Source organism: Arachis ipaensis, chromosome B01 (genome assembly GCF_000816755.2).
Source record: "Arachis ipaensis cultivar K30076 chromosome B01, Araip1.1, whole genome shotgun sequence".
Taxonomy (NCBI): domain Eukaryota; kingdom Viridiplantae; phylum Streptophyta; class Magnoliopsida; order Fabales; family Fabaceae; genus Arachis; species Arachis ipaensis.
Window position 1 is genome coordinate 70,689,439 of NC_029785.2, and position 23,530 is coordinate 70,712,968.

At 38.9% G+C, this 23,530-nt stretch overlaps 1 protein-coding gene across 1 annotated transcript in view; it reads left to right on the top strand.

Annotated features, from left to right (window-relative positions):
• LOC110266099 overlaps positions 20,351-23,530 on the top strand; it is a 9,578-nt gene continuing 6,398 nt past the window's right edge. Inside the window, exon 1 of the mRNA XM_021109985.1 lies at positions 20,351-20,530. Within this exon, the coding sequence (XP_020965644.1) occupies positions 20,351-20,530 (180 nt within the window). The remainder of the gene's footprint in view (positions 20,531-23,530) is intronic.

The following is a 23,530-nucleotide window of genomic DNA, read 5'->3' on the forward strand; positions in this document are numbered from 1 at the left end:
GATATATTCTATGATGGTCTGTCTGAGTTATCTAAGATGTCATTGGACACTTCTGCAGGTGGATCCATTCACTTAAAGAAAACGCCTGTAGAAGCTCAAGAACTCATTGACATGGTTACTAATAACCAGTTCATGTCCACTTCTGAAAGGAATCCTGTGAGTAATGGGATTCCTATGAAGAAGGGAGTTCTTGAGGTTGATATTCTGAATGCCATATTGGCTTAGAATAAAATATTGACTCAGCAAGTCAATATGATTTCTCAGAGTCTGCATGGAATGCAAGCTGCATCCAACAGTACTCAAGAGGCATCTTCTGAAGAAGAAGCTTATGATCCTGAGAACCATGCAATAGCAGAGGTAAATTACTTAGGTGAACCTTATGGAAACACCTATAACTCAACATGGAGAAATCATCCAAATTTCTCATGGAAGGATCAAAAGCCCCAACAAGGCTTTAATAATGGTGGAAGAAACAGGTTTAACAATAATAAACCTTTTCCATCATCAACTCAGCAACAGACAGAGAACTCTGAACAAAATGCTTCTAATTTAGCAAATCTAGTCTCTGATCTATCTAAGGCCACTGTAAGTTTCATGAATGAAACAAGGTCTTCCATTAGAAATCTGGAAGCACAAGTGGGCCAGCTGAGTAAAAGGATCACTGAAATCCCTCCTAGTATTCTCCCAAGCAATACAGAAGAGAACCCAAAAGCAGAGTGCAAGGCCATTGACATAAGCGCCATGGCCGAACCTGTAAGGGAAGGAGAGGACGTGAATCCCAAGGAGGAAGACCTCCTGGGACGTCCAGTGATCAATAAGGAGCTTCCCTCTGAGGAATCAAAGGACTCTGAGGCTCATCTAGCGACCATAGAGATTCCATTGAACCTCCTTATGCCCTTCATGAGCTCTGATGAGTATTCCTCTTCTGAAGAGAATGAGGATGTTACTGAAGAGCAAACTGCCAAGTTTCTTGGTGCAATCATGAAGCTGAATGCCAAATTATTTGGCATTGATACTTGGGAAGTTGAACCTCCCTTGTTTATCAATGAACTAAGTGATCTGGATCAACTGACATTGCCTCAGAAGAGACAGGATCCTGGAAAGTTCATAATACCCTGCACCATAGGCACCATGATCTTTAAGGCTCTATGTGACCTTGGTTCAGGAATAAACCTCATGCCCTTCTCTGTAATAGAGAAACTGGGAATCTATGGGGTGCAAGCTGCTAAAATCTCACTAGAGATGGCAGACAGCTCAAGAAAACAGGCTTATGGACAAGTAGAAGACGTTTTAGTAAAGGTTGAGGGCCTTTACATCCCTGCTGATTTCATAGTCTTGGATACTGGAAAGGAAGAGGATGAATCCATCATCCTAGGAAGACCTTTCCTGGCCACAGCAAGAGCTGTGATTGATGTTGACAGAGGTGAAATAGTCCTTCAATGGAATGAGAACTCCCTTGTATTCAAAACTCAAGGATTTTCCTCTGTAACCATGGAGAGGAAGCTTGAAAAGCTTCTCTCAAAGCAGAGTCAACCAGAGCCCCCACAGTCAAACTCTAAGTTTGGTGTTGGGAGGCCACAACCAAACTCTAAGTTTGGTGTTAAACTCCCATATCCAAACTCTAAGTTTGGTGTTGGAGAGTCTCATGAAAAAGGACTGCTGATGCTGTTGGATTTTGACCTCCTTGCACTCAAAGTGGATTTTCTGGAGCTACAAAACTCGAAATGGCGGGCTTCCAATTGCTTTGGAAAGAAGACATCCAGGGCTTTCCAGCAATATATAATAGTCCATACTTTGGCCAAGAATAGACGACGTAAACTGGCGTTCAACGCCAGCCTTCTGCCCAAATCTGGCGTCCAGCGCCAGAAAAGGATCCAAATCCAGAGTTGAACGCCCAAACTGGCACAGGAACTGGTGTTCAACTCCACAAAAGGCCTCTGCACGTGCTACACTCAAGCCCAAGCCCAAGCACACACCAAGTGGGCCCCGGAAGTGGATTTATGCATCAATTACTTACTCATGTAAACCCTAGTAGCTAGTTTATTATAAATAGGACCTTTTACTATTGTATTAGGCATCTTTTGATCATCTTAGGATCTTAAGATCATCTTTGATCAGTTGTATGCTATCTTAGATCACAATAGGGGGCTGGCCATCCCGGCCATGCCTGGACCTTCACTTATGTATTTTCATACGGTAGAGTTTTTGCACTCCATAGATTAAGGTGTGGAGCTCTGCTGTTCCTCAAAGATTAATGAAAGTACTACTATTTTCTATAAAATTAATCTTATTTCGCTTCTAAGATATCCATTCGCACCCAAGAACGTGATGAAGGTGATGATTATGTGTGACGCTCATCATCCTTCCCCCTTATGAACGCGTGCCTGACAAACACTTCTGTTCTACATGAATTAAGCTAGAATGAGTATCTCTTAGATCTCCTAACCAGAATCTTCGTGGCGTAAGCTAGAATGATGGCGGCATTCAAGAGAATCCGGAAGGTCTAAACCTTGTCTGTGGTATTCTGAGTAGGATTCAATGATTGAATGACTGTGACGAGCTTCAAACTCGCGAGTGCTGGGCGTTAGTGACAGACGCAAAAGGAGGGTGAATCCTATTCCAGCATGATCGAGAACCGACAGATGAATAGCCGTGCCGTGACAGGGTGCGTGAGCATATGATTCACTGAGAGGAGGGGATGTAGCCACTGACAACGGTGATGCCCTTGCATACAGCCAGCCATGGAAAGGAGTAAGACTGATTGGATGAAGATAGCAGGAAAGCAGAGGTTCAGAGGAACGAAAAGCATCTCCATTCGCTTATCTGAAATTCCTGCCAATGAATCTACATAAGTATCTCTATCCCTATTCTTTATGTTTTATTTACATAATATATTGTAGCCCATATGAGTCAACTTAACTGAGATTTACAAGGTGACCATAGCTTGCTTCATACCAACAATCTCCGTGGGATTCGACCCTTACTCACGTAAGGTATTACTTGGACGACCCAGTGCACTTGCTAGTTAGTTGTATCGAAGTTGTGACAATTATAAATTAAGATCAGAGCACTAAGCTTTGGAGCCATTACCAGGATTTGTTCGAGCCTGGAGATCACAATTTCGTGCACCAAGTTTTTGGCGCCGTTGCCAGGGATTGTTTGAGTTTTCGGCAAGCTTTTGGTCCGGTAACATCAGTGCCAGATTCCCTTTTGATCCAGCAACAACACCAAGTTTTTGGCGCCGTTGCCGGGGATTGATTGAGTTTGGACAACTGACGGCTCATCTTGTTGCTCAGATTGGGTAATTTTCTTTTCGTTTTCTTTTCAAAAATTTTTCAAAAATATTTTTCAAAATTTTCTCTTTTGTTTTCGAAAAAAAATAAAAATGTTTTCAAAAAAATTTTTATTCAAAATTTTTAAGAATGAATTCTAGTGTTTCATGATGATTTGTTGAATCCTGGCTGGCTGTAAGCCATGTCTAATCTTTTGGACTGGGGTTTCAACTTACCATCACAAAAGAAGAGATTCTCACACACTTAGTTATTCTATACTTGAAAAGTATCCATATCTGTTGAAGCTTGGCTGGCCATTGGCCATGTCTAGTGTTTTGGACTGGAGCTTTCTTTGAAAGCTTGGCTGGCTAGTGAGCCATGTCTAATTCCTGGACTGAAGCTTTAGACAAACATGGCAAGATTCCTGGAATTCATATTAAAAATTTTGGAATCCTTATTTTTCTTTTTCATATAATTTTCGAAAAATATAACATAAAAATCCAAAAAAAAAAAATTAGAAAATCATAAAAATCAAAAATACTTTTCTGTTTCTTGTTTGAGTCTTGAGTCATATCATAAGTTTGGTGTCAATTGCATATGCATCTTGCATTTTTCGAAAATAAATCAAAAAACAGCAGAAGAAAAATCACACCCTAGAGGAGCATCTGTTTGGCGTTCAAACGCCAGAACAGAGCATAGTTCTGGCGCTGAACGCCCAGAATGGGAGCATCCTGGCGCTGAACGCCCAGAACAAGCATGGTTCTGGCGTTCAACGTCAGAAATGGCAGAAAATGGGCGTTGAACGCCCAAAATGGGCACCAACCTGGCGCTGAACGCCCAGAGTTGTGTGCAAGGGCATTTTGCATGCCTAAATTGGTGCAGGGATGTAAATGCCTTGACACCTCAGGATCTGTGGACCCCACAGGATCCACTCAGGATCTGTGGACCCCACAGGATCCCCACCTACCTCCACTCACTTCTTCTCACCACTCTCTTTCACACAACCCCATAAACACTCTTCCCTAAAAACCCCTCACCAATCACCTCAATCTCTCTTCCCCACTAAACCTTCACCACTCACATCCACCCACTCTTCCCAATAAACCTACCTCATAAACTCCACCTACCTTCAAAATTCAAAACCAATTTCCCACCCAAACCCCCCTCCCTTCCCTATATAAAGACCTCCATTCTTCTTCAAATTCACACAACACACCCCTCTACACTCCTCTTGGCCGAAACCACATCTCCCTCTCCCTTTCCATATTTCTTCTTCTTCTATTCTTTTTTGCCACCTATGCAATTCAGCTGGGATTGACATAGAGGGAGATATCCTCATCAAAGAGGACAAGCCCATTACTAAGAAAAAGATGGAGCAAGCAAGAGAGCCCAGTCATGGAGCTCAAGAGGCGTATGAAGCTCATCACCAGGAGATTCCGGAAATGCCTCAAATGCACTTTCCTCCACAAAACTATTGGGAGCACATCAACACCTCCCTAGAAGAATTGAGTTCCAATATGGGACAACTAAGGGTGGAACATCAAGAGCACTCCATCATGCTTCATGAAATAAGAGAAGATCAAAAAGCAATGAGGGAGGAGCAACAAAGACAAGGAAGAGACATAGAAGAGCTCAAGGACATCATTGGTTCCTCAAGAAGGAAACGCCACCATCACTAAGGTGGATTCATTCCTTGTTCTTGCTTTCTCTGTTTTTCGTTTTCTATATTATGTGTTTATCAATGTTTGTGCCTTCATTACATGATCATTAGTAGTTAGTAACTTTGTCTTAAAGATATGAATGTCCTATGAATCCATCACCTCTCTTAAATGAAAAATGTTTTAATTCAAAAGAACAAGAAGTACATGAGTTTCGAATTTATCATTGAACTTAGTTTAATTATATTGATGTGGTGGCAATGCTTCTTGTTTTCTGAATGTATGCTTGAACAGTGCATAAGTCTTTTGAAGTTGTTGTTTAAGAATGTTAAATATGTTGGCTCTTGAAAGAATGATGACTAGGAGACATGTTATTTGATAATCTGAAAAATCATAAAAATGATTCTTGAAGCAAGAAAAAGCAGCAAAGAACAAAGCTTGCAGAAAAAAAAAAAAAAGAAGAAAAAAATAGGCGAAAAAAAAAATTTAGAAAGAAAAAAAAAAGAAAAAGCAAGCAGAAAAAACCAATAACCCTTAAAACCAAAAGGCAAGGGCAAATAAAAAGGATCCCAAGGCTTTGAGCATCAGTGGATAGGAGGGCCTAAAGGAATAAAATCCTGGCCTAAGCGGCTAAACCAAGCTGTCCCTAACCATGTGCTTGTGGCGTATAGGTGTCAAGTGAAAACTTGAGACTAAGCGGTAGAAGACATCCAGGGCTTTCCAGCAATATATAATAGTTCATACTTTGGCCAAGAATTGACGACGTAAACTGGCGTTCAACGCCAGCCTTCTGCCCAAATCTGGCGTCCAGCGCCAGAAAAGGATCCAAAACCAGAGTTGAACGCCCAAACTGGCACAGAAACTGGCGTTCAACTCCACAAAAGGCCTCTGCACGTGCAACACTTAAGCTGAGCCCAAACACACACCAAGTGGGCCCAGGAAGTGGATTTATGCATCAATTACTCACTCATGTAAACCCTAGTGACTAGTTTATTATAAATAGGACCTCTTAGTATTGTATGAGGCGTCTTTTTGACCATCTTTGGATCCTGGATTATATTTTGATCCTGTGATCACGTTTTAGGGGGCTGGCCATCTCGGCCATGCCTGGACCTTTCACTTATGTATTTTCAACGGTAGAGTTTCTACACTCCATAGATTAAGGTGTGGAGCTCTGCTGTTCCTCAAAGATTAATGCAAAGTACTACTGTTTTCTATTCAATTCTTCTTATTTCTCTTCTAAGATATCCATTCGCACCCAAGAACGTGATGAAGGTGATGATTATGTGTGACGCTCATCATCCTTCTCCCTGACTGAGATTTACAAGATGACTATAGCTTGCTTCATACCAACAATCTCCGTGGGATTCGACCCTTACTCACGTAAGGTATTACTTGGACGACCCAGTGCACTTGCTGGTTAGTTGTATCGAAGTTGTGACAATTATGAATTAAGATCAAAGCACCAAGCTTTGGAGCCATTACCAGGGATTGTTCGAGCCTGGACATCACAATTTCGTGCACCACATACCAAGTACATGTTACATTGCCTTCAAGCTTCTAAATCTTTTGAATTGCATGTTTTGGCCACCATGCATTCATCATCCATTGTTAGTCAATTGTACATTATCAATGCATTTTTTGTTAGGTGATGCTTGTTTATGATTTACCCTTATCCACATCACCTATTTCATGCATTGAGATTTTGGAATTGTGAAATTGGATCAAAAGCTTACCTAGTAACATATTTTTGAGCTTTGTAAAGCTTTGTAGACCATGCTTGCTATGTGATTGATTTTTACTTCTATATTCTTTTTCCTAAGTTCCATAGCATCCATGTGTTTCACCTCTATGTCACTTAGGTGTTGCAACAACTTCAATATGTATCATTGTTGATGTGTGAGCTCTATATTTCATTTGGTTCATTAAGTTTCCTTGCACATCAATCAATGCACATGCATTATCCAATTCACAATCGCTTGATTAATTGCTTGAATGCTTGCATGCTTCTTCACTGCTTATTTGTATCTTAACTTACAAGTTCTCTTTTAAAGTATCTCAAGCACACTAAAATAAGTGAAGTGTATACTTCTTTTGTGTAACCGTGACATAGCTCTCTATGATAATATGTGTGTTCTAAACGGCGCCTAATTTAGAATCCACACACTACTCTTCCTTGAGGTCACACTAATTCACTCACTTCATTCTAGTGATTTACCTCATTCCAACAATTTATGCTTCCTTGCTTTTGCATTTACTTTTCTTACAATCCTGTTTTCTATTGCTCAGGATGATTTATCATAAGCAAAAACGGAAGCGGGAGAAAGAACACGCAGCAACCAGTTGATCCACCAGCTGAAGATGGCAATTTGAAAAGTCGCCATACCCCCTTGCTCATCTTTGAATGCACCGAGGACGATACAAACTTTTAAGTGCGGGGAGGTCGTCCGACCAGTCGGCGCTTTTAGGTGACAAATTTCTAATCCCAACACTTTTACATTTCATTCTTTAGGTCTTTTAGGATTTTTAGTTTCGTTTTCTTATTTTTCATATATATAATAAGCTTAGTCAAAATAATGAAGTTTTCCAAGGAATTTATCTATAGGGCACCACCGCCCAATTGATTTGAAAAAAAAAATTTAGAACTTGCTTGAATTACATATATTGTGAAACATGATTTTTGAGCTAAGAATACATAAGCATGTGAGATTTGAGCATAATTGTGTGGTTATTACATCATATAACCACTTATTTTCATTCTTGTGTGCATTATTCTCTTTCTATGATTGTAATCTTTGATTTGTTTGATTCTTTATATCCATTATTTTGTTTATGAATGCATTTATATAATTGAGGCCATTGTTTCATTAGCTCACTTACCTAAATAGCCTTACCTTTTATCTTTTTCAAATCTTTTCTTTTATTTATTTATTTTCTTACATAAATAAATAAAAGATATGATTTTAAAATTTTAGAGATTGAAACTTTCTTAACAAGAAAATACCAAACTTAAAATTTTTCAATCAAACTAATAAAATAGGACAAGTAATTCGAAAATTATAAAAAAAAAGATTATGAAAAAATTTATAAAAGATTTTCGAAAAATATAGAAAGAAATTTGAAAAAGAATTTGTTTTGAAAAAGATTTAAAAAGATAATTTTTTTTTAAATTGAAATTTTAACTTGACTAACAGGAAACTGCCAAATTTTAAAATTTTGACTAAGTCAACCTAAGGAATTCGAAAATGATGAGTAAATAAAGGAAAATATATTTTTTTGAATTTAATGAAGAAAGAGAAAACTATAAAATGACACCAAACTTATAATTTTTAGATCAAAACAAAGAAAACAAACAAGAAAACTTTGAATGTCAAGATGAACACCAAGAACACCTTGAAGATCAAGATGAACCCCAAGAACAAATTTTGAACATTTTTAAGAAAAAAAAACACAAAGGACACCAAACTTAAAAATTTTTATACTTTGGATACTAATAATTCGAAAATGCACAAGAAAAACAAGGAAAGACACACAACAAGAAAAACTAAAGACCAAACATGGAAAATAAACAAGAACAACTTGAAGATTGAGGAAGAACAAAGAACATAAAATTTGAAAATATGAGGAACAAAAAGAACATACAATTCGAAAAATTTGAAGGAAAGTAAAAACATGCAATTGACACCAAACTTAAAGCATGAAACTAAACTCAAACAGAAAACTCAAAGGAAAATTAAAGATTAATAAAGAAAAATAAGATTTTTGAAAAGAAAATAAAAGACTCAAATTTAGTGACTCTAAACCAAAAAGATAAATTTTTCCTAATCTAAGCAACAAAATAAACCGTCAGTTGTCCAAACTCGAACAATCCCCGGCAACGACGCCAAAAACTTGGTGCACGAAATTGTGATTACACTTTTCACAACTCCGCACAACTAACCAGCAAGTGCACTGGGTCGTCCAAGTAATACCTTACGTGAGTAAGGGTCGATCCCACGGAGATTGTCGGCTTGAAGCAAGCTATGGTTATCTTGTAAATCTTAGTCAGGAGATTAATGATAAAAAAGATTTTTTTTATGAATAGTAAATAACATGAAATAAATGGTACTTATGATTCAGTAATGAGGAAAAAGTTGAGGTTCCAGAGATGCTCTGTCGTTTGAATCTCTGCTTTCCTACTGCTTTCTTCTCCAAACACGCATGGCTTCCTTCAATGGCAAGCTGTATGATCCTCTCGGACGAAAAATACCAGGCACGGTTTCTGCATGGCTAATCAACTGTCGAATCTCTCGTCTCGGATGAAAAATACCAGGTATAGCTACCGCTCAGCTAATCATCTATCGGTTCTCACTTGTGTCGGAATAGGATCTCTCTATCCTTTTGCACACTGTCACTGCGCCCAACATTCGTGAGTTTGAAGCTCATCACAGTCATCCCTTTCCAGATCCTACTCGGAATACCACAGATAAAGTTTAGACTTTCCGGATCTCAGGAATGCTGTGCATTTGGTTCTAGCCTCTACCACGAAGGTTCTAATCTCACGGACTCGGTCCGTGGATCAGAGACCCAAGAGATACGCACTCAAGCTATCGCCCAATGACTACGTTGAGCTCAGATAGAACGGTAGTGGTTGTCAGGCACGCGTTCATAGATTTGAGAATAATGATGAGTGTCACGGATCATCATATTCTCTATATTGAAGTATGAGTGATTATCTTAGAATAGAATCAAGCGTGATTGAATAGAAAACAGTAGTAATTGCATTAATCCATTCAGACACAGCAGAGCTCCTCACCCTCCACCTATGGGGTTTAGAGACTCATGCCGTAAAAAATACAATATGAGATGTAAAATGTCATGAGTTACAAAATGAATCTCTAAAAGTAGTTTTTATACTAAACTAGTAACTTAGGTTTGCAGAAAAATGAGTAACTAAGTGCAGATAGTGCAGAAATCCACTTCCGGGGTCCACTTAGTGTGTGCTTGGGTTGAGCATTGAAGCTTTCACGTGCATAGGGTATTCTTAGAGTTAAACGCCAGCTTGGGTGCTAGTTTGGAAGTTTAACTCCAGTTTTTGTGCCAGTTCTGGCGTTTTACTCTAGAAAAGGGTCTATGGCTGGCGTTTAACGCCAATTTGGCCCATCCAATCTCTGGTAAAGTATGGACTATTATATATTGATGGAAAGCCCAAGATGTCGAATTTCCAACGTAATTGAGAGCGCGCCAATTGGGCTTTTGTAGCTCCAGAAAATCTATTTCGAGTGCAGGATGGTTAGAATCCAACAGCATTTGCAGTCCTTTCTCAACCTCTGAATCAGATTTTTGCTCAGGTCCCTCAATTTCAGCCAGAAAATACCTGAAATTAAAGAAAAATACACAACTCACGGTAAAGTCTAGAAATGTGATTTTTTGCATGAAAACTAATAAAAATATAATAAAAAATAACTAAAACATACTAAAAACTACCTAAAAACAATGTCAAAAAGGGTATAAATTATCCGTTCATCAGCCACCTGCACGCGTCACCCACGCGTACGCGTGAGTTGAAAATTTGCAAGCAACAGGCACATGTCGCCCACGTGTACGCGTGAGGAGGGATTTTGGCCAGTGACGCGCACGCGTCACCCACGCTCACGTGTGACGCTGATCACGTGACCTCATTAAAGTGAATTCACTGGGGGCGATTTCTGAGCTTCCCATGCCAAATCCAACACATTTTTGAGAGTATTTCATGCAGAATTCAAGCTTGGAAAAAAGAGGGGAAATTAGTTGTAGATTAGGAAGCATGTAGTTAATTTTCTAGAGAGAGAAGCTCCCTATTCTCTCTAGAATTAGGTTAGGATTAGGTTAAATTCTCTTAGATCTAGGTTTAATTCCTTGTTTTTATCTTGTCTTCTTTACAATTCCTTGTTGTATTGTCTTAATTCTCCTATTTTCTCTTGTTGATTTCTCATTTTGGTTATTTTTAAAACATGAACTCTTGTTAATTTCCATTCTCTTTAATGCAATTTTGAGGTATTTCATGCTTAATGTGCTTTTCGTAGTTGTTGTTGTTAATTCTTGTATTGGGTGGTAGTAGAATTCATTAATGAGCACTTTGTTCGATTTGGCTTTCTTTTAATGCAATTTCATGTTTGATGTTCTTTTATTGTTAATTTAGTTGTTGTTATTGTTTTCTTACAATTGGGTAGTTATAGATTTACATTTTCTTGCAATTTATTATGCTTTCCTTTTATCCCTTCCAAGTGTTTGACAAAATGCTTGGTTGGATGTTAGAGTAGCTTTTTGAGCATTTTTTGGCTTGGAAAGAGGAATTAGGCAATCTTGAGTCATTAATACCCATTTTATGTTGGTGATCTAGAGTTGTTAGTTAATATTGTTTCCATTGACTCTAATCTCTTGCTAATCCAATTAGTAAGTTTATTAGGACTTTTGGATTGAGATTAACTAGTCTTATTTAACTTTCTCCCTATGTGAAGATAACATTATACCATTTTCCATTGTTGGTGATGACGAAATAAGATAAGCACTTGTTAACTATTGTTATTAGTGACTAGGATAGAAAGTCTATATTCTCAATCCTTGCCAAGGATGTCTCTCTTTATTAATTTCTTTCTTTATTTTCTTGATTTACTTTTCTTGTCATTTATTTTCTTGGCCCCTTTATAAATCAAACCCCCTTTTGCCCCTTCATAGCAAATAATTGACCACTTCATTGCAATTCCTTGTGAGACGACCTAAGGTTTGAATACTTCGGTTATTTTTCATTGGGGTTTGTACTTGTGACAACCAATCATTAAAACTTTGATTGAGCATTGCTTGTCGGTTGGGAACTATACTTGCAACGAAGTTATTTTCTCTAACCGAGAACAAATTCTTAGCCGACGAAAATGCTCTTCTAAGTTTTTGGCACCGTTGCCGGAGAATTGCAATCGTGCTATGTTATTGGCTATTGTGTATATGTGAATATTGTGAATATATGTGCATTTTGCTTGTTTGTTAGTTGTTGCTAGTTTTAGGACTTTGCTTTCTATGTTTCTTGTTAGTTTTTGTTTTTGTTTTCTCTTGTCACTATGAATTCTCATCACTTTGGCTATGAGTTTGGTTACAATTATATTGTAGGGAATGAAAGCTTTAATGTGGAACCACATTATGGGAATGGATATCAATTTAGGGAGGAGCCACATGCTTATGGCCAACCTACATGGCAACAACCTCCTCCAATCTCTCATGGCTACAATCCACCCCATGATGTACATAATTATGAACCGAACCCTCAACATTGTTGTCAACCTCACTCACAAGCCCCATACCACCATTCACCTCCATATGATCCTAACCCATATCCACTATACCAACCACCATATGAACCATACCTAGAGCCACCACCATTCCAACACCAATACTCCCATGAACCACAAATTCAATACACACCACCTCAAGACTTTCACCAATATGAACCACCTTCCAACTACAATACCTTTTTCTCAAACAGTGAACCCTCTCTTCCACCACCTCCAATATACGAAGGTCTCCATGCCCTCATGCTAAAGTAAAGAGATCTTTGATCTTATATCCTAAGGCAACAAGAGGAAACGGAAAAAGAGTTCAAGGAGGTAGAAGCCAATATTGCTATCATGATAGAAGCCGTTAGCAACATAGTCTCATCCCGCCTAGGCCTATACGATCAAGGCACTCCCATTGTTGAATGTGGAGAGGCAACCAAAGAGCTTAGTAGGGGAGTGAACTTGAAACTCCAAGGTGAAGAAGAGGAGTTAAAGCAAGAAGTGCAATAACAGGAGGAGTTAGAAATTATTGAACAAGAGGAAGTAGTGGTTGAAGATTTAGGGGATGTTGAATACAAGGAGGAATCCCAAATTGAGAAGCCTTCTTCCATGGAGTTTGAAATTGATGTTGAGGAGGATAGTGCACAACCTCCAAGGCACAATGTGATTGAAGAATCAGAAGAAATGGGACAAGCACCAAGTTCCCCTATCTATGATGATTCTGCATCAACATATGATCCTTTTGAGTTTGAGAAATCCTTTCCCATTGGACTAGGAATTTACTATGAGGTAGATTTTACTAAACCTCCTATTTATGACTTGAGTGATGGGGAAGAGCTTGAAGGCATTGGTGAAGAAGAGCTTGGACTTAAGGAAGCTTGACAAGAGATAGAGCTTAAAAAACCGTGTCAAGTGGTGGAAGCCCTTAGAAGAGGATGGACGGGAGTGGAACAATCTTTATCAAGATCGTTGGAAACTCCTCTAACTAAGTTGTCACCTAATCTTTCATTTGAGTGGGTAAAGCTTCTAACTCTTAGCTTTATTATCCCAATTGAATTTGGTTTTCCAAAAACGGATGGCCAACTTAGGGTGCTTTGTGGAATTAAGCATAAGAGGAGAATGTTTAGTGGTTGGCGTTGTAAATCTAGGCTCATTATGGTTGAAAGCTCAAAATTGACGAGCAAGGGTTGGACTAGTACTCAATTGGATGGGTCTAGGAGGATAGTTTGGTGCTTGAATCAGAATCCCAAGGCTAAACCACCCGAAGGAAATTACCATGATCAACTTGAAGACGGGTGTAAAACAAAGTATGGGATCCTGGATCGTACAAAGAGGATCAACTTTGGGAGCTCATGGTTTGTGAAGAACTCCATCAAAGCTTAGAGAATTGGATTTTGAATGATGGAGCATATTGGAAATCCAAGCATTGGTGGATGTTCAAGGATGGATTCAATCACAAGCCACCTTGATGAAGAGCTCCCCATAAGTCCAACTTAAGGACAATAAACAAAAGTGCTAGGTGGGAGACACCCCACCATGGTAACATCTTTCCCTTTTCCTTTTTGTAAATATTGGTAAAACTAGGTTTAATTTCATGTTTGTTTAGTTAGTTGAGTTTATTTGAGAGTCTAGTAGGTTAAATAAGGTTTTATGGTGTTTTAGTAGCTGTTTGGAGGTTTGGAATGCTTGGTTTGGTGCAAGAACACGGAAAATTTTTGAAAAACAAAGCACCATCCATGCGTACGCGTCACCCATGCGTACGCGCCCCAAGCTTTTCAAGCATCCACGCGTACGCCTCACCCACGCATACGCGTGGATCCAAAATTTTCACCTTCCATACAAATTCCCGAGAGTTGTGTGAGTTTTGGGCTGGGGTTGTGCCTTTAGCGCAAAATCCACCCACGCGTATGCGTCACCCACGTGTACGCGTCACCTCTCTAAACAACCCATCATGCGTACTCGTGACCCGCGCGTACGCGTTGCGCCCATTTCACCTATTCACGCTTACGCGTCACACCACGCGTACGCGTGGAATGCTCTGTTTCACCCACCTCCATTTCTTCTCTTCTTTCCATTTCTCTCCATCTCTTTCTTCTCTTATTTTCTTTCCACCCTTCAACCGTCATCCAACACTAACAAACACCATTTATCATCATTTTTTTTAGTTAGTTAGTTAGTTATTTAGTTATTTTAATTTCTATTTAATTTTCTGTTTTTCATTATAAGTGTTGGATTATTAATTTTGTTTACTGAATATTGCTGCTGATTATTGATAAGATGTTATTTTAACATCGTTGTCAAAATTAGTCATTGTTGGAGTCCCTTGTTGAGGTTATATTTGGTTACTTGGTTTTGAGTTTTCATGTTGAACATTTGTGCATACCAAGTACATGTTACATTGACTTCAAGCTTCTAAATCTTTTGAATTGCATGTTTTGGCCACCATGCATTCATCATCCATTGTTAGGCAATTGTAGATTATCAATGCATTTTTTTTGTTAGGTGTTGCTTGTTTATGATTTACCCTTATTCACATCACCTATTTCGTGCATTGAAATTTTGGAATTGTGAAATTGGATCAAAAGCTTACCTAGTAACATATTTTTGAGCTTTGTAAAGCTTTGTAGACCATGCTTGCTATGTGATTAATTTTTACTTCTATATTCTTTTTCCTAAGTTCCATAGCATCCATATGTTTCACCTCTATGTCACTTAGGTGTTGCAACAACTTTAATATGTGTCATTGTTGATGTGTGAGCTCTATATTTCATTTGGTTCATTAAGTTTCCTTGCACATCAATCAATGCACATGCATTATCCAATTCACAATCGCTTGATTAATTGCTTGAATGCTTTCATGCTTCTTCACTGCTTATTTGTATCTTAACTTACAAGTTCTCTTTTAAAGTATCTCAAGCACACTAAAATAAGTGAAGTACATACTTCTTTTGTGTAACCGTGACATAGCTCTCTATGATAATATGTGTGTTCTAAACGGCGCCTAATTTAGAATCCACACACTACTCTTCCTTGAGGTCACACTAATTCACTCACTTCAGTCTAGTGACATACCTCATTCCAACAATTTATGCTTCCTTGCTTTTGCATTTACTTTTCTTACTATCCTGTTTTCTATTGCTCAGGATGATTTATCATAAGCAAAAACGGAAGCAGGAGAAAGAACACGCAGCAACCAGTTGATCCACCAGTTGAAGAAGGCAATTTAGAAAGTCGTCGTACCCCCTTGCTCATCTTTGAATGCACCGTGGACGGTACAAACTTTTAAGTGCGGGGAGGTCGTCCGACCAGTCGACGCTTTTGGGTGACAAATTTCTAATGTCAACACTTTTGCATTTCATTCTTTAGGTCTTTTAGGATTTTTAGTTGCATTTTCTTATTTTGCATATATATAATAAGCTTAGTCAAAATAATGAAGTTTTCCAAGGAATTTATCTATGGGGCACCACCCCCCAATTGATTTGAAAAAAAAATTTTAAAACTTGCTTGAATTACATATATTGTGGAACATGATTTTTGAGCTAAGAACACATAAGCATATGAGATTTGAGCCTAATTGTGTGGTTATTACATCATATAACCACTTATTTTCATTCTTGTGTGCATTATTCTCTTTCTATGATTGTAATATTTGATTTGTTTGATTCTTTATGTCCATTATTTTGTATATGAATGTATTTATATTATTGAGGCCATTGTTTCATTAGCTCACTTACCCAAATAGCCTTACCTTTTATCTTCCATTGTTAGCCAACTTTGAGCCTGTGCTAAACCCATTTGTTCTTAAATTTAGCACATTACCAGCCTTAAGTGAAAAATAATAAATGTCCTTGTTTGGATCTCTGATTAGCTTAGGCTAGTGAGAGTGTTTATCATTTAATTGTGGGAAAGTTGGGAACATTGGTTGGCATAAAAGAGTATTTTTGTATTTTATTGAAAATATTGGAAATTGGTTACATACTCATGTATTAATCATGTTAAACCATATGCGTTGATACTTTTGTATATACTTTATTGAAAAAAAAAAATATATATATATATATAATAAAGAAAAATATATATCAAAAAAAAGAAAAATAAAAATAAAGAAATATATATAGAAAAAGAAAAAAATAGAAAAAGAAAGAAAAAGAAAAGCAATAAGAAAGGGACAAAATGCCCCTAAGTAAAGTTCAATAAAAATCAATGCATATGGGATGTGAAGTGAAAAGAATGCATGAGTATGTGAAAAAGTGATGAATGGGTAGTTAGGTTAGTTTTGAAATTATATAGGTTGTTATAGGTTAGGTGGGAATTTTAAGTTAATCAAAGATTCAAAGTCTAGCTCACTTGACCATATGCATCCTTACCTTGACCGTAGCTCCATTACAACTTATGGGAAATTCCTCATAATATTTGTATGCATGCAGGAAATAATTGTTGATTATTAGATGAAAAACAAATCTTGGAAAGCATGATTAGAGGAGAATTGATTGAATCGACCCTATACACTTAACTTGGTTGTTAATACCATTAGCCCTCATGTGCATATATGCTTTCTTGGAAGTTCATTTATTTTGACCAAGTAGTTGCATTCATTTAGATAGTTGCATGTAGGTAGTTGTATTTAGATAGCTTGCATTGAATAAATGTTGATACCCTTTATTTCTTTCTTGAGTTTAGCATGAGGACATGCTTGGTTTAAGTGTGGGGAGGTTTGATAAACCCCAATTTTGTGGTTTATCTTCGTGCTTAATTTAGGGGATTTTATCAACTTATCTCACATTTATTCAATGAAATAGCATGGTTTTGTAATTCTCCCTTGATTTGTGCTTAAGTGTGAAAACATGCTTTTTAGGCCTTAAAATTGGTAATTTTAATTTACCTTAATTCCATTCAATGCCTTGATGTGTTTATTGACTGATTTCAGGTTCATAAGGCAAGTATTGGATGGATGAAGTGAGGAGAAAAGCATGCAAAGTGGGGAATTCGTGAAGAAATGAGAATTTGAAGAATTGAGGGCCACGCGCACGCGTCACCCACGCGTACGCGTGAGTTGAACAATTGCAAGCCACGCGCACGCGTCGCCCACGCGTACGCGTGAGGAGGGATTTTGGCCAGTGACGCACACGCGTCACCCACGCACGCGCGTGACACTGATCACGTGACTTCATTAAAGTGAATTTGCTGGGGGCGATTTCTGAGCTACCCAGGCCCAAATCCAACTCGTTTCTAAGAGTATTTCATGCAAAATTCAAGCTTGGACAAAGGGGGGCAATTAGTTGTAGATTAGGAAGCATGTAGTTAGTTTTCTAGAGAGAGAAGCTCCCTCTTCTTTCTAGAATTAGGTTAGGATTAGGTCAAATTCTCCTAGATCTAGGTTTAATTCCTTGTTTTTATCTTGTCTTCTTTACAATTCCTTATTGTATTGTCTTAATTCTCCTATTTTCTCTTGTTGATTTCTCATTTTGGTTATTTTTATGTCATGAACTCTTGTTAATTTCCATTCTCTTTAATGCAATTTTAAGGTATTTCATGCTTAATGTGCTTTCCTTAGTTGTTGTTGTTAATTTCTTGTATTGGGTAGTAGTAGAATTCATTAATGAGCACTTTATTTGATTTGGCTTTCTTTTAATACAATTTTATGTTTGATGCTCTTTTATTATTAATTGAGTTGTTATTATTGTTTCCTTACAATTGGGTAGTTGTAGTTTTACATTTCCTTGCAATTTATTATGCTTTCCTTTTATGCCTTCCAAGTATTTGATAAAATGCTTGGTTGGATGTTAGAGTAGCTTTTTGAGCATTCTTGGCTTGGAAAGAGGAATTAGGCGATCTTAAGTCATGAATACCCAACTTATGTTGGTTATCTAGAGTTGGTTAATATTGTTTCCATTGACTTTAATCTCTTTCTAATCCAATTAGTAAGTTGATTAGGACTTTTGGATTGGGATTAACTAGTCTAATTTGACTTTCTCTCTATGTGAAGATAACATTATACCTTCTTCCATTGTTGGAGATGACGAAATAAGATAAGCTCTTTTTAATTGTTGTTATTAGTGACTAGGATAGAAAGTCTATATTCTCAATCCTTGCCAAGGATGACTCTCTTTATTAATTGCTTTCTTTACTTGCTTGATTTACTTTTCTTGTCATTTATTTTCTTAGCCCCTTTATAAATCAAACCCCCTTTTGCCCCTTCATAGCCAATAATTGACCACTTCATTGTAATTCCTTGTGAGATGACCCGAGGTTTGAATACTTCGGTTAATTTTCATTGAGGTTTTTACTTGTGACAACCAATCATTAAAACTTTGATTGAGCATTGCTTGTCAGTTGGGAATTATACTTGCAACGAAGTTATTTCCTCTAACCGAGAAGAAATTCTTAGCCGACGAAAATGCTCTTTCATCGACCTCAACAAGGAAAAGAGCTGATACTGTACCTCGCCGTTGGAAGTCGAGCAATAGCATCAGCCCTTTTCAGAGAGGATGGCAAAGGACAACAACCCATCTACTTCATTAGCAAGGCCTTATAGGGGGCCGAACTGAACTACCAAAAAATAGAAAAGTTTGCTTACACCCTCATACTCACCTACCGGCGACTTCGACCATGCTTTCAGGCCCATACCATCAGGGTACAGACTAATCAGCCCATGAAAGGTATTCTACAGAAAACAGACTTGGCTGGAAGAATTCTACAATGGGCGGTTGAGTTGTCTGAATTTGACCTCAAGTACGAAGCGCATACCGCCATCAAATCTCAATACTTGGCCAACTTCATCACAGAATACACAGTCACCCCGGGCCCCCCATAGAATGGAACCTCTACATCGACGGCTCATCAAACAAAGCCAGAAGTGGAGCAGGCGTTATCCTAGAAAGCGACCAAGGGACCCAACTCGAACTCTCCTTAAGGTTCGAGTTCCCCGCTTCAAATAATCAAGCAGAGTATGAAGCCCTACTGGCTGGCCTGAAGTTGGCTATGGAGGTCAAAGCACAAAAGTTTACCATTTTCAGCGACTCACAAGTAATCACCTCATATATAGAAAGAAGCTACCAAGCAAAGGATCCCACTATAAAAAAGTATCTGGACAAAACCAAATAATAGCTCGGGAACTTCAGAGAGTATGAGATCAAACACATACCTCGGGAACAAAATGCACGAGCATACGCACTATCCAAACTGGCCAGCACCAAGCCAGCAGGTAACAATAGAAGCCTCATCCAAGAAACCTTGCAGCACCCATCAACCTCAAGGGAAGAAAAAGTCTTGAGCATATCAGACCAGGACCAAGGGTGGATAACCCCTATAATCAACTACCTCAGGTCCGAAATACTTTCCACAGAAAAGAAGGATGCATAAAGGCTCATACGGCAAGCACAATATTACACCCTGGTATACGACGTCCTGTACAAAAGAGGAATTTCAACACCCCTCCTAAAGTGCGTCCCGACTTCTACCACAAAAGAAGTCCTAGAAGGCATTCACAGCGGCATGTGCGGCAACCACCTCGGGGCACGAGCGCTATCTAAGAGATACTCTGAGCCGACTTCTACTACTGACCTTACAGAAAGAAGCGGCCGAGTTCGTCAAAACATGCCCTCCATGCCAGAAGCACGCCAACTTCCACATCGCCCAACCTGAAGAGCTCATTTGCGTCCCTTCACCTTGGCCGTTCGCAAAGTGGGGGCTCGACCTCCTAGGACCTTTCCCCCAGGGATCGGGACCAGTCAAATTCCTCATTATAGGGATAGATTACTTTACAAAGTGGATCGAGGCAGAGCCATTGGCCGCCGCCACCACCCAAAGAAGTCGGAAGTTCCTATACAGAAATATTGTCACAAGGTTTGGGGTCCCACACTCCATCAACACGTACAATGGGACTCAGTTCACCGACACGGGCTTCAGGAACCTGACAGCTGATCTAAAAATCAAGCACCACTTCACTTCAGTGGAATACCCACAAGCCAACAGACAGGCAGAAGCCGCCAAGAAGGTCATATTGGCCGGGTTAAAATGTCGATTACAAGATGTGAAAGGAGCCTGGGTTGAAGAGCTCTCCCAAGTCCTGTGGGCATATCGGACAACGCCACACTCCACCACAGGGGAATCACCCTTCCGACTTGCCTATGGAATGGAGACAATGATCCCCGTAGAAGTAGATGAAAGATTCCTTAGGGTGATCTTCTACAATGAGGATACTAACTCCCAAGCCCAAAAGGAAGAACTCAACCTGCTTCCAGAAGTCCGAGAAAGAGCTCGGATCAGAGAGGAAGCCCTGAAGCATCGAATCACCTCAAGGTACAACCGGAAGGTAATCCAACGAAGCTTCGCTACCAACGACCTCATCCTAATCCGAAATAACATTGGAGCGGGCCGGTCAGGAGAAGGAAAGCTAGCAACTAACTGAAAAGGACCATACCGGATTACGGAAGTACTAGGAAAAGGTTACTATAGGGTAGCCGACCTCCAAGGGCGGGAACTCCCGAGGTCATGGCACGCCTATAACCTAAGAAGGTACTACAGCTAGAAAAAGGTTCTGAGCCGAGGTGTACTTTTTTTCCCACTAAAAGGTTTTTTAATAAGGCACCAAGCCAAGACCTGAAGGCAGCTCGACTTGCAGGTAACCCCACACATGTATATACTCTCATTTAAATTTTTTATTCATTGCATTTTATTCTAATAAAAACAGAGATTCCATAAAAAAAGTTTCCTACTAAGGCGCATTAATTTATGCTCGACAAAACACAAATTTCATCACCCGATTAAGAAAGCTCGGCAAGGTGAAGCGACAAGGCTCAAATTAATGTGAGAAGTTATAAAAACAACCCATATAAAATGACCTAACGAGGTCAGATAAAAAATGGGGCTATGAAAAATAACATGAAAAGGTCCGACAGAGAAGTCGGACCAGCTAAAGGATCACCCAAAAAAAAGGGAACAATGCCTTCCTGACCAGCAAAGGCCAAAAAAGGTTGAAAAACCTAGTGTCAAAGTTGCTAAGATTAAAGGTAGGAGTCCGAAAACAACGCTACTTGATGACTTGCATCATTTACCCTTTTTTCTTGCTTAAAAAGGACCATAAAAGAGCATAATCTCATTTGATCATTTCAATTCATGAACTAATTGATGAATATTATGGTTCATTGCTTTGAATTGAGTTTGTGCTGAATTTCAGGTGAAAAGAGCAACAAAAATGGAAGAAAACAACAAAATAAAGCTGGGCATGTGAAACTGGCGTGCCACTTGGAGAAAATGCCATGAAAGTGTATGGGCGTGGCACGCCAGAAGCTGGGCGTGGCACGCCAGTATAGTTTTCCAGAGAAGCATGATTGGATCTTTTACATGGGCGTGGCACGCCAGAAGCTGGGCGTGGCATGCCAATATAGTTTCCAGAGAGCAATGCTGAAGGCCACTAAAGGGGCATGGTACGCCAAGTCGGGCGTGGCACGCCAATATAGTTTTCCAGAGAGCAATGCTGAAGGCCACTAAAGGGTTGTGGTATGCCAAGTTGGGCATGGCACGCCAAGCCCAACACACACTATGGGCGTGCCACTTGAACCATGGGGCGTGGCACGCCAGTTCATCAATCCAGAGGGACAAGCACTTGGGCGTGCCACTTGGTGTCGAAGGTGTGGCACTCCAGCTCTCAATCCTCACTTGGGTGTGCCACTTGAAGACCCAGGCGTGGCATGCCAATGCAAGAGAAGGCCAAAGCAAGGCTGGGCGTGCCACTTGGTGTCGAAGACGTGGCACGCCAAGCTCTATCCTCATTTAGACATGCCACTTGAAGACCCAGGCATAGCACGCCACGCTTAAAAGAGCCCCATTAAAGTGGGCATGCCACTTGAGTATCAAGGCGTGGCACGCCAATACAAGTTTCCAGAGAAGAAGTTGAAGGTCCTAGCACTTGGGCGTGTCACTTGGTGTCAAAGGCGTGGCACACCAGCTCCAAACCATCACTTGGGCGTAACACTTGAAGAGCCAGGCATGGTACTGACAAACGGATTTCTGTTTAATAAAGAATTTTTATAAAAATAATCGCGTTGTAGATATAGTTTCTAAACCAACAGAGAATCCTTTCGTACAAAAACTTTGGTTGTCACAAGTAACAAAATCCAATAAAATTTATAACCGAAGTATTTAAACCTCGGGTCTTCTTCTCAAGGAATTGCAGGGAGGTATGATTTATTATTGGTTATGTAAAAAGATATGCTTTTGGGTTTTTTAAAATAAGGAACAAGTAATTTAAATGACAAGAAAAATAAATTAATAATAATAAAATATCATGGCAAGGTATGAGAAATTGAAGTTCTATCCTCGTTATCCTTATCAGGTGTGATGAGAATTACATTCTGCTCCCACTTTAATTAACCCTTACTAAACAAAGGAGAGTCAAGTGGACTAATTAATTTGATCCTCAAGTCCTAGTCAACTCCTATGGAAAGACTAGAGTTATTGGAGTACAAATTAACCAGCAGAGAATTCCAATTTCAATCAACAGTTGAGTTTGATAACTCAAGTGTTGCTAATTACTTAACCAAAGCCAAAGAAAGAAAATCTACTTCATAAAAATGCCTTCAGATGAGAAGCAACAGTAACATAAATAAAAGAAATAAATCTTAAATCTGAAATACCTCAAATTATATAAATAAAGAAATCAACTCTAACATGAAGTTCATAAGCCAAATTGAAAAGATAAATAACAATTAAAGTAATAGAATAAATAAAAGTAGAAAATAAATTAAAGGAATATTGAACCTGTGATTGAAAAGAAGTAGCCTAAACATAATAGAAATCCTAAATCCTAATCCTAAGAGAGAGGAGAGATCCTCTCTCTCTCTCTCTCTCTCTAAAACTACATCTAAAACCTAAAATTGTGAATTATGAAAGTATGATTATGAATGAATGGATTCCCCCACTTTATAGCCTCTAATATGTGTTTTCTGGACCGAGAACTGGGTCAGAAACAGCCCAGAATTCGCTGGTTGCGAATTAAAACACGCTAATTTTCGTCACTAGAACCGAGTTATTTGGACGTTAGCTTTCCAATGCAACTGGAACCGCGTCATTTGGACTTCTGTAGCTCAAGTTATGACCGTTTGAGTGCGAAGAGGTCAGGCTGGACAGCTTAGCAATTTCTTCAACTTCTTGTATTCCTTCCAATTTCGCATGCTTCCTTTCCATCCTCTGAGCCATTCCTGCCCTGTAATCTCTGAAATCACTTAACACACATATCAAGACATCGAATGATAATAAGAGAGGATTAAAATTAGTACAATTTAAGAGCAATGAAGCATATTTTTAATCATAG